Genomic DNA, 12,488 nt, shown 5'->3' with positions numbered 1-12,488 from the left:
TGGGCAAATCATGTGCTCAATTTCTTGATGAAAGGAGTTGAAAACAAGAGAAAGCGGAGGAAACAGTCTGTTGATGGTTGTGTTTTTGTGTTGATGTTGATATACTTCCACGAAACAAAGTTTCCTCGCCCGTTCGCACCTAATGCTCTCCCAGCACCGTGGGTGGCCCATTGGACAAAGCAAATGATGCTTGAACAGATTTCTAGCGAAGCAACAAAACCATTGGTAAATACTCTACTAAAATTTCTCATAAAATTTGGTTTTAAATGCTTTTAAAATACTCTATTAACTAAATAAACTTCTATTTTAGGTTATAATTAAGTTTTTTTTATCCTACTTGCAATTGTTAGTTTGTTCATTTGAATATTTCTGCATTAAGAAACATTTTTCTTGAGGATTAAATAGTTGTCATATACTATTCACCATATGAATATTTTTCGGTTCGGTGGGATTGCTTCATTTGGTTCACCGGATTGTTAATGTGTTTTCTTGATGATTAAATAATTGAGTCCTTATTTCTGTTTTAGGGACTTCTGTACAGAAAGGAAAAAAAGAAAGAAAAAACAAAGACAAGTAACTTGGACAAGAAATAAAAAGAAAAGAAAATAAAAAAGAAAATTGTCGAGATGGATTCTTCTTCGGAAGAGGAAATATTTTCTGAATCTGAATTTTCATTTAACTTGTATTTGCTTAAATTTGTTCTTATGCGCTTGTTCTTATGTATTGCAGAGAAGAAGAAATAAAAAAAATTGAAACAAAGAAATTCGGTGGTTAAAAAACAAACCAAAAAAACAAAGCATGTGCTGATAGATTCAGAGAGCACAAGCGAATCTGAAAGCCAGTAAGTATTGCGTAATTTCTGTGAGAAGTTTTGTTGATTGCATATGTATCACGTTTTTTTCAGCAAATGAATTAATTTCGGTTCGGTGAGCTCCTAATTTTCGTTTTAGCACTTTAATTTAGTTCAGTTCGTTGGTGTCTGTCAGTTTGGTTGATTTTATTGTTAGTGTCTTATCTCCGGTAGAAAATGAAATCGAGAAAACACTAGTAATAAAAAGAGAATAACCGCAAAGGGTGGCAAAAATACAAGCCCAATCTGACAAAGAGTAAGTTTCTCAAATCATATTTTCTTTTATTGATACTTACATTTTAGGTTCCTTGATACTCATTTTATGAACTCTCAGAACTGAACAAGCAAAGGACAATGTTGCGGAAAGAAGAAAACGAGCATTGGAGACGATAAGAGAAAAGAGATCAAAGAAAAGAAATGATGAAGCTCAGTCAGCAAACATTGCTCGGGATTAGTTTGACTCTCCAAAGGCACAAAATGAATTCTCTCAGACGTAAGATTCAGTTTATTATTCCCGAGTTCTTTTTCTTTCTTTGCTTACTTTTGCTACAACCTTTTCTAATTCCTCTAGATTCAATTACTAATATTCATTTATCTTGCTTCGAGTGCCGACTGTAAATCTGGATAGCGAGAAACTCTTACAGACTCAAGGAAGCTCTACACCTTCTGTAAATACCGCAAGCAATACCAGGTAAATCAGTTCACAACATATTGTACTTTCGGTTCAATGGTTTTCCAAAAATGAATTTAATGTGTTTCTAGACCTCTACTTTTAATCTTGGTTACTAATTTTAATTTGTTATCTTTTTTAGGAAAAATACCCCGGAAAGTCCGGTAAAATATTTTAGAAAAAAGAAAATCTACCTAAGAAAGAGTTTTAAAACTCCACCAGTGTAAGTTAAAAATATTTATGTTACTCTTTTAGATTTAGGTAATAATTTTTGTTTAATTAATCATAATGAAAATGTGTTTAAATGTCACTAGAGCTACACCTGATTCTGAGCTACAAATCATTGAGTTTCGACAAGAAACTCGTTCTCAACCTTTGGAAGTGTGAGTTTTTCAATGTGCAAATTCCTATTTTTTAAAACAAATTCTAATTATTCAACATTAACTTTATCCTTGTTTACATTCCTTAGACCTCATATTGCATTGTCTCTTCCAAGTTCTGTTCAGGAAGAGTTGATTAGAGATGACTTCATCTATGTCCCTCCACAAAATGAAACACAACAAACTTCTAATAATGAGTAAGTTCTTCTTGTTCAATGTTTACTGCTTATACATGGTTTAATTATGGTTCAGTTAAAACCAGAAATTATTTAATGTGTTCTTGTCTTTAGACTCTCTTCAGTTTATTACAACTGCCCTCCAAAACCCGAAAAGCAGGGTGTTACGGTCTCTCTTACAAGTTTTGTAATTGAAGACTTACTAAAAGATGATTATGTCTATGAAGTTTCTGATGAAGAGTAAGTTTCACATAAAAATTATTTTTATTAATTTTAATGGTATAGGATAATAATTCTGGGTTGTTATTGAATTGTTTTCTGTTTAATGCAACAACCCTGCCAAATAACAATAGCAACAATCCCAAGAACCTCTGGTGGCACGACAATCAGAACAAGAAGTACCTGTTAATGTGTAAACATAAAATTCTTTAATATCATTTTTGTTTAATATCATTTTGGTTCACTATAAGTTTGAATTTAGGTTCACTATTAGTTTGGATTTAGGTTCACTATAATGATTAATATCATTTTTGTTAAATATCAATGCTAAATATGATAATAGTTTGGGATAATCATAGAAATGTATACTGTTTAATGCAGCAGACCTCTGGAATAGCAGCAACAGCCCTGCGAAGAACCAACAGCGCAACAATCCGAACAAGAAGCACCTGTTGATGTGTAAGTTTTACTGCTTATATAAATACTGATAATGTTTACTGCTTATACATGGTTTAATTATGGTTCAGTTGAAACCAGAAATGAATTCAATGTGTTCTTATCTTTGGACTCTCTTCTGTTTCTTATAGCTGCCCTCCAGAACCCGAAAAGCAAGGTGTTACGGTGTCTATTACGAGTTCTGTTATTGAAAATTTTTTCAAAGATGACTATGTCTATGAGGTTTCTGATGAAGAACAACAGCAACAATCTCAAGAACCTCTGGTGGCACAGCAATCAGAACAAGAAACTCTAATCTTGTCATCATTTGATAGGTATCTTACTTGCTTTTCTTTAATATCATTTTTGTTTAATATCATTTTGGTTCACTGTAAGTTTGGATTTAGGTTCACTGTTAGTTTGGATTTCGGTTCACTATAATGATTAATATCATTTTTGTTTAATATCTTTGTTAAATATCTATCATCTTGTAGTGCTGCTCAACCTAGACAAAAGGAAGATGAAAGGCCTTCCTTTAACCTTGGGATAAGTCCACCAGCATCTCAACCAAGTCAGCCCTCTCAACCGAGTGTTTCACAGCTTGAAATTCTGAAAGAGGCGGTGGTAGATGCTGGAGTGACGGTAGCATTAAAGTTTGCTGAAGCAACAACTTCAGAGCCAACCTTACCAGCTGCTGAAGTTTACAAAATCCCGGAGAAAAAGATAAAAATCACGAACGAGTTGATTGAAAAGTGTTATCATTGGATGACACATGTGAAACAGACAAGAGATGGTAGCAATGATATGAAGCAATATTCGTCTTGGAACATGAGACACTTTACGAGGGGTTAATAGAATATTTTATGTCTCTAATGCCCAAAGAATACATGCATGCCTCGGTAAATTCTTTGCCAATTGCAATAACATTAATGATTTTTCTAAACACTCTTATATAGTATATCTCATAAATTTTCATTCTGTAGATGGTTAGTATACACATCATGATTCTCAACCAAATAAAAGTTCGTTGGTATCAGGAACAAATATACATTGTGCAGCTGGATATTGTGGTAAGCTAAATTTCTTATTCACTGCTAATTGCAGTTCGATTTAGTGGGAATATTAATAATGATTCACTTGATCGCTATGTATTTTGTTGAGTTCTTTTGCATGAAGAAAACTTTTCTCTTGATGATTGAATGTTTTTCAAGTATTATTCAGCACATGAATTGTGTTTGGTTCAGTGCATGAATTGTGTTCGGTTCAGTGCAAATGTGATTTAACTGATATTCTTTTTGCAGAATTTTATGTTAGGAACACATGGCAAGTCCTACACTGATAAAAATACAAATAAGGCCTACCGGTTTGATATTGAACAGTATGCCCACCACCACCAGTTTCTTGACAAAAGAAAACTTGCATCGCATCCATTTGTAAGTTGTAATTTCTAAAAATTCTTCGATAATTCTCTTGTTTGTTATTGTTTTGGCTGAAATATTTTATTATTTTTCCAAACTTCATTTATTTGTGCCAATTTGTAATGGAGCGCATTGGTGGTTGTGGATTGCCGATGTCAACAAAAAGAAATTCTATGTGCTTGACCTTATCAATAAGCTGCCAAAAGATATACCTAATTCGTGGAAGAAACTGAACAAATTTGTTGTAAGTTATTTTCTTCTAAATTATTCAAATTATTCAGTACATGAAATGAGTTCGGTTGAGTGTTGTTGATTTATTTTTTTCAATTTTGCATACCTTTCAGGGATTAATAATTTCTCAGATGAGGGTTTATGCTGGGGCGGAACCCTTAATAGAGGATGGACTGGGAGTAGAAGCAGAGTATATCCTACTAAATGGTCAACGTACAGAGTAAGAATCTTTCTCATTTATAGCTCTTTTTTTAAGATGTTTTATTTTGTATACTATTAATTGTATTATATTCAATTCTTACTTAGCTACGATTGTGGAATATACGTCATGAAATGGCTCGAAACAATTGATCCACAAAAGATCAAAAGCGGGAAGAGATATAAATATAGAGTTTGGACACAAGTTAGTACTTTCTAAATTTATAAACTTCTTTCTTTTCTAATTTCAGTTGGGTTCATTTCTTATGTAACTAATTCCTTTCGATTGAAATGTAGGGAGAGATTGATAGTTTCAGGTACCAATATGGTCCGCACATTCTGTTGCATAAAATGAACAAAATCAAAGACCAAGTGATTTGGGAATATGAAGCAATAAGACTCCCGAAGCCATCTGCTACCCTCTCCAGCCCTTATTGTAAATTCACATTTGGGGATTCAGATAGTAAATAGCATATACTATGATTGGCTTGTTGTAATTAACAATATTTTGTTTAACTTGTTTAAAAAGCAAAAAATGCTTACTTCAAATGTATATATGTTAATATTAATCTAAATGTTAATGTTAATATTTATATTTGATTCAAGATGGATTACTCATCTCAGATTTTAATTTATATATCTGTTGGAACTGTCTGGTTGCTGTTTTATTCTAGGTTCTCAGTGATTGCAGTCACTCTATTTACCAATACATTACGAACTCCAAAAGAACACAGTGAACCAAAATTAATACACTGGGTGAACCGAAAGTTGGAAATACACTGAACCCCTAAACCCTGAACCCTAAACCCTAAACTCTAAACCCTGAACCCTCAACCACTAAATCCTAAACCCTAAACACTAAACCCAGAACCCTGAACCCAAAAATCCTAAACCCCTAAAATCCTAAAATCCTAAAACCCTAAACCCTAAACCCTGAACCCTGAACCCTAAACCCCTAAACCCCTAAAACCCTAAACCCTAACCCCTAAAATCCTAAACCCTAAACCCTGAACACTCAACCCTAAAACCCTAACCCCTAAAACCCTAAACCTTGAACCCCTAAACCCTAAACCCATAACCCTAAACTCTAAATCCTAAACCCTGAATCCTAAACCCTGAACTCTGAACACAGTGAACCAAAATTAATACACTGGGCGAACCAAAAGTTGGAAACACACTGAACCCCTAAACCCTAAACTCTAAACCCTGAACCCGGAACCACTAAATCCTAAACCTTAAACACTAAACCCAGAACAATGAACCCTGAACCCATAAACCCTAAACCCCTAAAACCCTAACCCTAAAATCCTAAACCCTAAACCCTGAACCCTGAACCCCTAAACCCCTAAAACCCTAAATGCTAACCCCTAAAACCCTAAACCATAAACCTTAAACCCTGAACCCTTAAATACCTAAACCCTTAAAACCCTAAAACCCTAAACCCTGAACCCTAAATCCCTAAACCCTAAACCCTCAACCCTCAACCCTCAACCCTTGAACCCTGAACCCTTAATCCTTAACCCTGAACACTGAACCTTAAACCTCTGAAACCCTAAACCCAAAATCCTAAACCCTGAAAATCCATCCAAGAAAGAGTTTTAAAACTCCACCAATGCAAGTTAAAAATAATTATGTTATTCTTTTAGATTTTTTTAATAATTTTTATTTAGTTAATCACATGGAAAATGTAACTAGCATTACACCTGATTCCCGTTTCTCTAAACAAATTCTAATTATTCAACTTAGAGATTAATACACTAGACGAATAGAAAAACTACATATATCAATATAGACTTTCACAAAAAAAAGTGACTATTCATTAAAGACTAACAACAGTCAGAAATTAACCCTACTATAACCATGGTGAACCGAAATTTGCTCATGGGTGAACAAAAATTTACATTAATAAAAACTAAAACTTGTACAATCTTCTCTTGGATAATTCATATCTGGTGCATTGTAAAGAGTGGAGTTTGACTGAATCGATGATCCAGAGTCTAAAAGGTTCAACTACAAAAGACATAATTAATTGTATATTAGCAAAATGAACAATTGAATTTTTAACTAATCAAAAGCAAGTCAATTTTACCTCGCTTGGAGCTGTCTTTTTCTTTTTCTTCATGGCATTTGAGATCTTTTTTTCAGATTTGATCCAAGTCTATTCTTGGGCCGACCTATTGTTTTGACACGTGGTGGGCTTTGAAGGTCATTCACATTGCTTAATGTTGCTTCTTCGTGCGTTAACAAACTTTTTCCTTTGCTTCTCTCTTGATATTCTTCCATCTCTGCCATGACCTTGTCAAATGCTCGGTGTAGAATTACGATCAACTCTTCAGATTCGGGTGTAAATTCACATATATTGGGCGACCAAAACACCAATTCATCAAATCTCTTACTTCTCGGCTCCAGTAGAGATTCATCTTGGCTGCTCTTGATGTGTGTATACCTTCTCTTTATGTTCTTACTCCAGCATTCCAATATGTATTTCGGTGCCACATTATCCACTCGCTCAAAGCTTAGGACGCTTAAGGAATGGCGGCACAATATGCTCCTAGACTCAAACAACAAGCAATGACACTTTACATCTCGTGATACTGTGTCGTAGGTGACGACAAACTTGTTGAATGTGGAGTTGAAAACCTGCTCTATGACTTCATATGTTGTGAAATCTAGGGTGGAATGCATTGATCTTGTGATACAGTTCAGTTTACCTCTGAATTGAGCTTGAACTTCCCTGAATTTCTCATGGGTATATACATGCTAAAACTGTTCCTCTATTGCTGATTTTGTTGTGCACGGTATCACGGTGTGAAATCTGCAACATCAAATTCTCTCTCTGCTTGTTCTCTGCTTGCTAGGCAATTGTCGTCTTGCTTCACGAATTGTCTCAAGGAGCTATTCCGTATGATGAACTTGTTGAAAAATGAATGCATGCTCTCGCTCCTTTGTGTGCTTCTCATCCCGGCTCAGAAGTGGTGATCCAAGTAAACTAGAATCCATATATGCCGATCCTTGTACAGCTCTACAAAACAAACCAAACCCATAAGGTGTGGTGAACCGAAAATAGTGCATGCTTTGGGAAAAAAGGATTTGTGCATGAAAATAATTTGAATTGAAACCTCAATTACCTGAAAGCCACTTGTTGCCTCCGAGGCCATACTTTGTGAGGAAATCGTTCCAGTTTCTGTCAAATGCATCTTTTGTGTACGAGTTCCAAACAACATGGTACATCTCTTGTTCAATATTGATGTGTCCTTTGTATCCTTTTAGTTTGCTTGGGATCTTCTTCATGATATACCAGATACACCAGCGGTGAATTGTTATTGGCATGCATAGCTTAATTTCCCTTTGAATCGATGCGCATTGATCGGTAAGAATGCCTTTTGGTGCCTTCTCTCCCATGCAACGTAGCCAACACTCAAATAGCCATTTGAATTATTGGATGTCCTCATTTTTCATCAGCGCGCATCCGAGAAGTGTCGACTGGCCGTGGTAATTCACGCCCACAAAATAACCTAAAACCAAATTGTACCTGCATCAATAACAAGAAGACCGTGGTGAACCAAAATATATACATGCACTGAACATTAAAATATATTTGAATGAACCGAATACCTATTTGTGTTATAGGTGGTGTCAAATGAAACCACGTCTTCGAAATACTCAAATGCAGCCATGCTTCTTGCATCGGCCCAAAATGCATGTTTAATGCAGTGATCGCCTTCAAGATGGAGCTCAAAGAAGAAATTTTGGTTCTTCTCTTTCATTCTTATTAGGTAGTTCCCAAATTCTTCGGCATCGTCTTCTTTGGAAATATTCTGTACTTCCCTTGTGATATAATTCCTGACGTCTTTTTCTATAAAACCTAGTTCACAATGGTTGCCAGCTGCTACCACAAATGATTGGTAAGTTTTGCTCGTTCTGATTTCGGCTTTCTCGTGGGTTTCGATGGTGCGACGCACGAACATGCTAAGCTCCCTGTGTTGTTTGAGCATCTCAGCCTGGCCTGGACAACAAGGATGTGAGTGATTCAAAACAACTTTGAAAATTTTCCAAAGACCAACATCCTTCATTATGTGTACGTAAATTCTGGCCGGACAATTTAACCCAGCTGAAGGGTTTGTCTTCAAAGTTGGAGATATCTTGGATTTTCACCTCCCCTCTCTGGTGCATACAATTAGTTGATTCTTAATCTTGTCTCCATCTCGAGTCGTGTTCCTTATTTTTGTAGAAAAACTGGCAAGTTTGGAATAATATTTGTAGAACTTTCTAGCTTCTTCTAGTGTCTTGAAAATCATTCCCACCTTTGGAATAAATTTTTCATCCATAACATAGTTGGTCTGCATGATGATTTGAAATCTTAAATACGGTGAACCAAAATCTTAATTACGGTGAAACAATTATATAGTGCTTAGGAAATAAAACATAATATATTTGTCTAATTTTTTTAGACTCCTTTCTGCACACTGAACCGAATACATGGACATGGTGAAACAACTCTATAGTACTTACCAAACCGAAAAGTTACTCACAATAAATGAAACCATTATATATATATTATCAATTTAACTCAATTCAATTCAATTCAGATACATATCGCCTCAGTCCATTCAATTCAATTCAAATAAAATTAGCAATTGCATTCTATTGAATTTGATTCAAAATTCAATAATCCAAACCTCATCAAATTAATGCGTTTCGGAAGAATTATCCAAATTGCACTCATTCAACTGATTTAAAGTTGATTCATTCATTGTTTCAATTCAGAAGTGCAAATCGACAAAGAAAACGAAGAAGAATAAGAAGAACGAAGCTATTATATTGAAGTCAATCCAAATCCATAATACAGAGAAGAAAAATGCGAAGAGAGGAGAACAACGAATTTAATTAGGTTAAAGAAGAAGAAGAAGAAGAAGAAGAAGAAGAAGAAGAAGAAGAAGAAGAAGAAGAAGAAGAAGAAGAAGAAGAAAGAAAACACGAGAATAGAACAAGGTTTAAGTTGAGAAAGGTTGATCACGCAAAAGAAGAATTACGTTATATACGTTATATGAGGCGCGTGTAAAACAAACAAATGTAAAACGCGTATAATAGAAGGTACTTGGATAATATCCATGTAATTTTTACATAGATGTAGAGTTTTTTCGTAAAAAAAATACACACTTAATGATACTTTCACTCGTAACATAGAGTAATTATTAACAATATATTTTAAGTAAGGAATAATAATTAATACCAACATCTCGGTCATTTATTTTTAAGGATATCATTTTAATGTTTTAGAATTTATATATTAAAAGTTAAAAATAATATATTTTGACAGTTTTTTATTAATTTTTTTATTATTAAATATTTTCGTTGAAATATTTAGTAACTAATAGTCTAATACAATTCAGTTCCAATCTTTCCTTCTTGATTCTCCACATTTATTTAGTTGGATGAGTAACATTAGTTTACATCTATATGGTAATGATATTGTTAATTATTTTTAATATGGGTAAAAGTTTTTATTATTTAATGCGAGAAATTTTTCATTTTATATAACTTAATAAAGATATATCTCATAACAATAATTTGTATAGGTCGAGTGAGTGACTAGTTCATTTGGATATGTCTAAAATGAGTATAATAATTATGTGTTTATTAAATGCACCATATTTATATAAATCATTAGATTTGATTAGATGAAAATTAAATATTAATATGAAAAAAGAGTATTAATGAATTCTAATAAATATAGAATATCCTAGTATATAAATAAATACTTTAAATGACAATATTTTAATACGCAATACTTTAAATGGCAACAGAATTTTTTATTTTTAAATAATTAAATATAAAATATATAAATACAAAAATATGAATACTTTTTATTCAATAAGATTAATTATTATACAATAAATTTTTATAATATCAAAAAATTATATTAAAATGAAATTTTAAACTATAACATAAAAATATAAAATATTTAAAATTTTATTTTATATTACTTGATAAATAATTAGATTATTATATTCAAAAATTTATTAATTAACTAATTTTGTTAAAGATATTATTATATAAAATAATTTTTCATCAAAATATTTCGAAAATATAATTTATTTAAAATATTATATATAATACATGAAAATATTAATCTTTTTCATTTTTTTCAATTATTAACCTTTTTTATTTTTTTCAATTTTTTAAAATAATAAAATAAAAATAATATAATTCTAAATACATACCTATCACATTATATATTTATTTATATTAGTAAAACCTAAACTAATCAAACTTACGTAATTAAAAATATAAAACATATAAATACAAAAAATAAATATTTTTTATTTATTAAATTAATATTTAAAGTTTCATATATATAATATTTAAAATTATATATTTATAATAAGATCATTTTTTATTTTTATTATTTTCAAGTACTTTTTATTGTTTTATTTAAATTTTTTATTCTCTAACTCGACCAAATATATATATATATATATGAAAAATTAGTGTAGATGTCATAATATTTTCAAAATATTTTTATTTTATTTTTGTATTTATATGTTTTATAATTTTAATTACGTAAGCTTGATTAGTTTAGGTCTTACTAATATATAAGTAAATATATAATATGGTAGGCATGTTTTTAGAATTATATTATTTATTCTATTTTTTTAAAAAATTGAAAAAAATAAAAAAATTAATATTTTCATGTATTATATATAATATTTTAAATAAATTATTTTTTAAAAATATTTTTATAAAAAATCATATTATATAATAATATCTAATTAATCTTATTAAATAAGAAATATTCATATTTTTATATTTATATATTTTATATTTAATTATTTAAAAATAAAAGATTCTGTTATCCTTTAAAGTATTGTGTATTAAAGTAGTGTCAGCATTGATTTATATACTAGGATATTTTGTATTTATTAGAGTCTTTCATATTAGCCTTTGATTTTTATCTAATCAAATCTAATGGTCTATATAAATGGTATGTTTAAAATGAGCACAACAATTATATGCTTATTGAATGTGCCACATTTATATATACAATTAGATTTTATTAGATGAAAATCAAAGGCTAATATAAAAGAAGAACATTGATGGACTCTAATAAATACAGAATATCTTAGTACATAAATAATACTTTAAATGACAACAGAATTTTTTATTCTTAAATAATTAAATATAAAATATATAAATACAAAAATACGAGTGTTCTTTATTCAATAAAATTAATTGTTATGTAAGAAATGTTTATAATATTAAAAAATTATATTAAAATAAAATTTTAAATTATAACATAAAAATATAAAATAATTAAAATTTTATTTTATATTACTTGACAAATAATTAGATTATTATATTCAAAATTTATTAACTAATTACTTTTGTTAAAAATATTATTATATAATTGTTCATACCCTAACCCAATGTCCAGGCCCAGATCCAAACACCTTAAGAAGGCCCCATCAGTAAGGTTGGCCTTCCCCCGCAACTGACATCCGCATAGGAGGTCGGTTCCAACGCTAGGAAGTCGGTAAAGAGTGTTAACTGGCAGATAACACTCATTCAAATAAGTAACTGCCTCTAAAATCTTTCAACCCACTCCCCAAGTCAAATCTCAACCTCCCTAAGATAAAGGGACGGTTATCCTCCTTAAAAGGTGGAACCATCCCAACGGTAGCTATGGGTTTACCATTATAAGTACACTGACAATCCTCAGGTAATTAGAAGTCCCATACTCTTAAACTTGCTTACACCCTTGCTGACTTAGGCATCGGAGTGTCTTTCCAGGTACCACCCCCGTTCCCTTGCACATACATAAGTCGGACGAGGACTCTTGACCGGGAGTCGGATCAAAAGCCTCCTCATTCACCCGATTGGGCCAACCTTGTGAGTCTAGCCCATCAATCT

General features: G+C 31.6%; 1 protein-coding gene across 1 annotated transcript; it reads right to left on the bottom strand.

The window, feature by feature from the left end:
• Positions 1-8,012: 8,012 nt before the first annotated feature.
• On the bottom strand, positions 8,013-8,650 carry LOC107487709 (protein FAR1-RELATED SEQUENCE 5-like). The gene is made up of 2 exons (XM_016108405.1): positions 8,193-8,650; positions 8,013-8,109 (listed from the first exon to the last, which is right to left on the bottom strand). The coding sequence occupies exons 1-2, from the start codon at positions 8,648-8,650 to the stop codon at positions 8,013-8,015; spliced, it is 555 nt and encodes a 184-aa protein (XP_015963891.1).
• Between the last annotated feature and the right edge of the window lie 3,838 nt (positions 8,651-12,488).

This window comes from Arachis duranensis, chromosome 5 (genome assembly GCF_000817695.3).
Source record: "Arachis duranensis cultivar V14167 chromosome 5, aradu.V14167.gnm2.J7QH, whole genome shotgun sequence".
In the NCBI taxonomy this organism is placed as follows: domain Eukaryota; kingdom Viridiplantae; phylum Streptophyta; class Magnoliopsida; order Fabales; family Fabaceae; genus Arachis; species Arachis duranensis.
The sequence above is the reverse complement of the archived record's forward strand: the minus strand, read 5'-3'. Positions and strand labels throughout refer to the sequence as shown.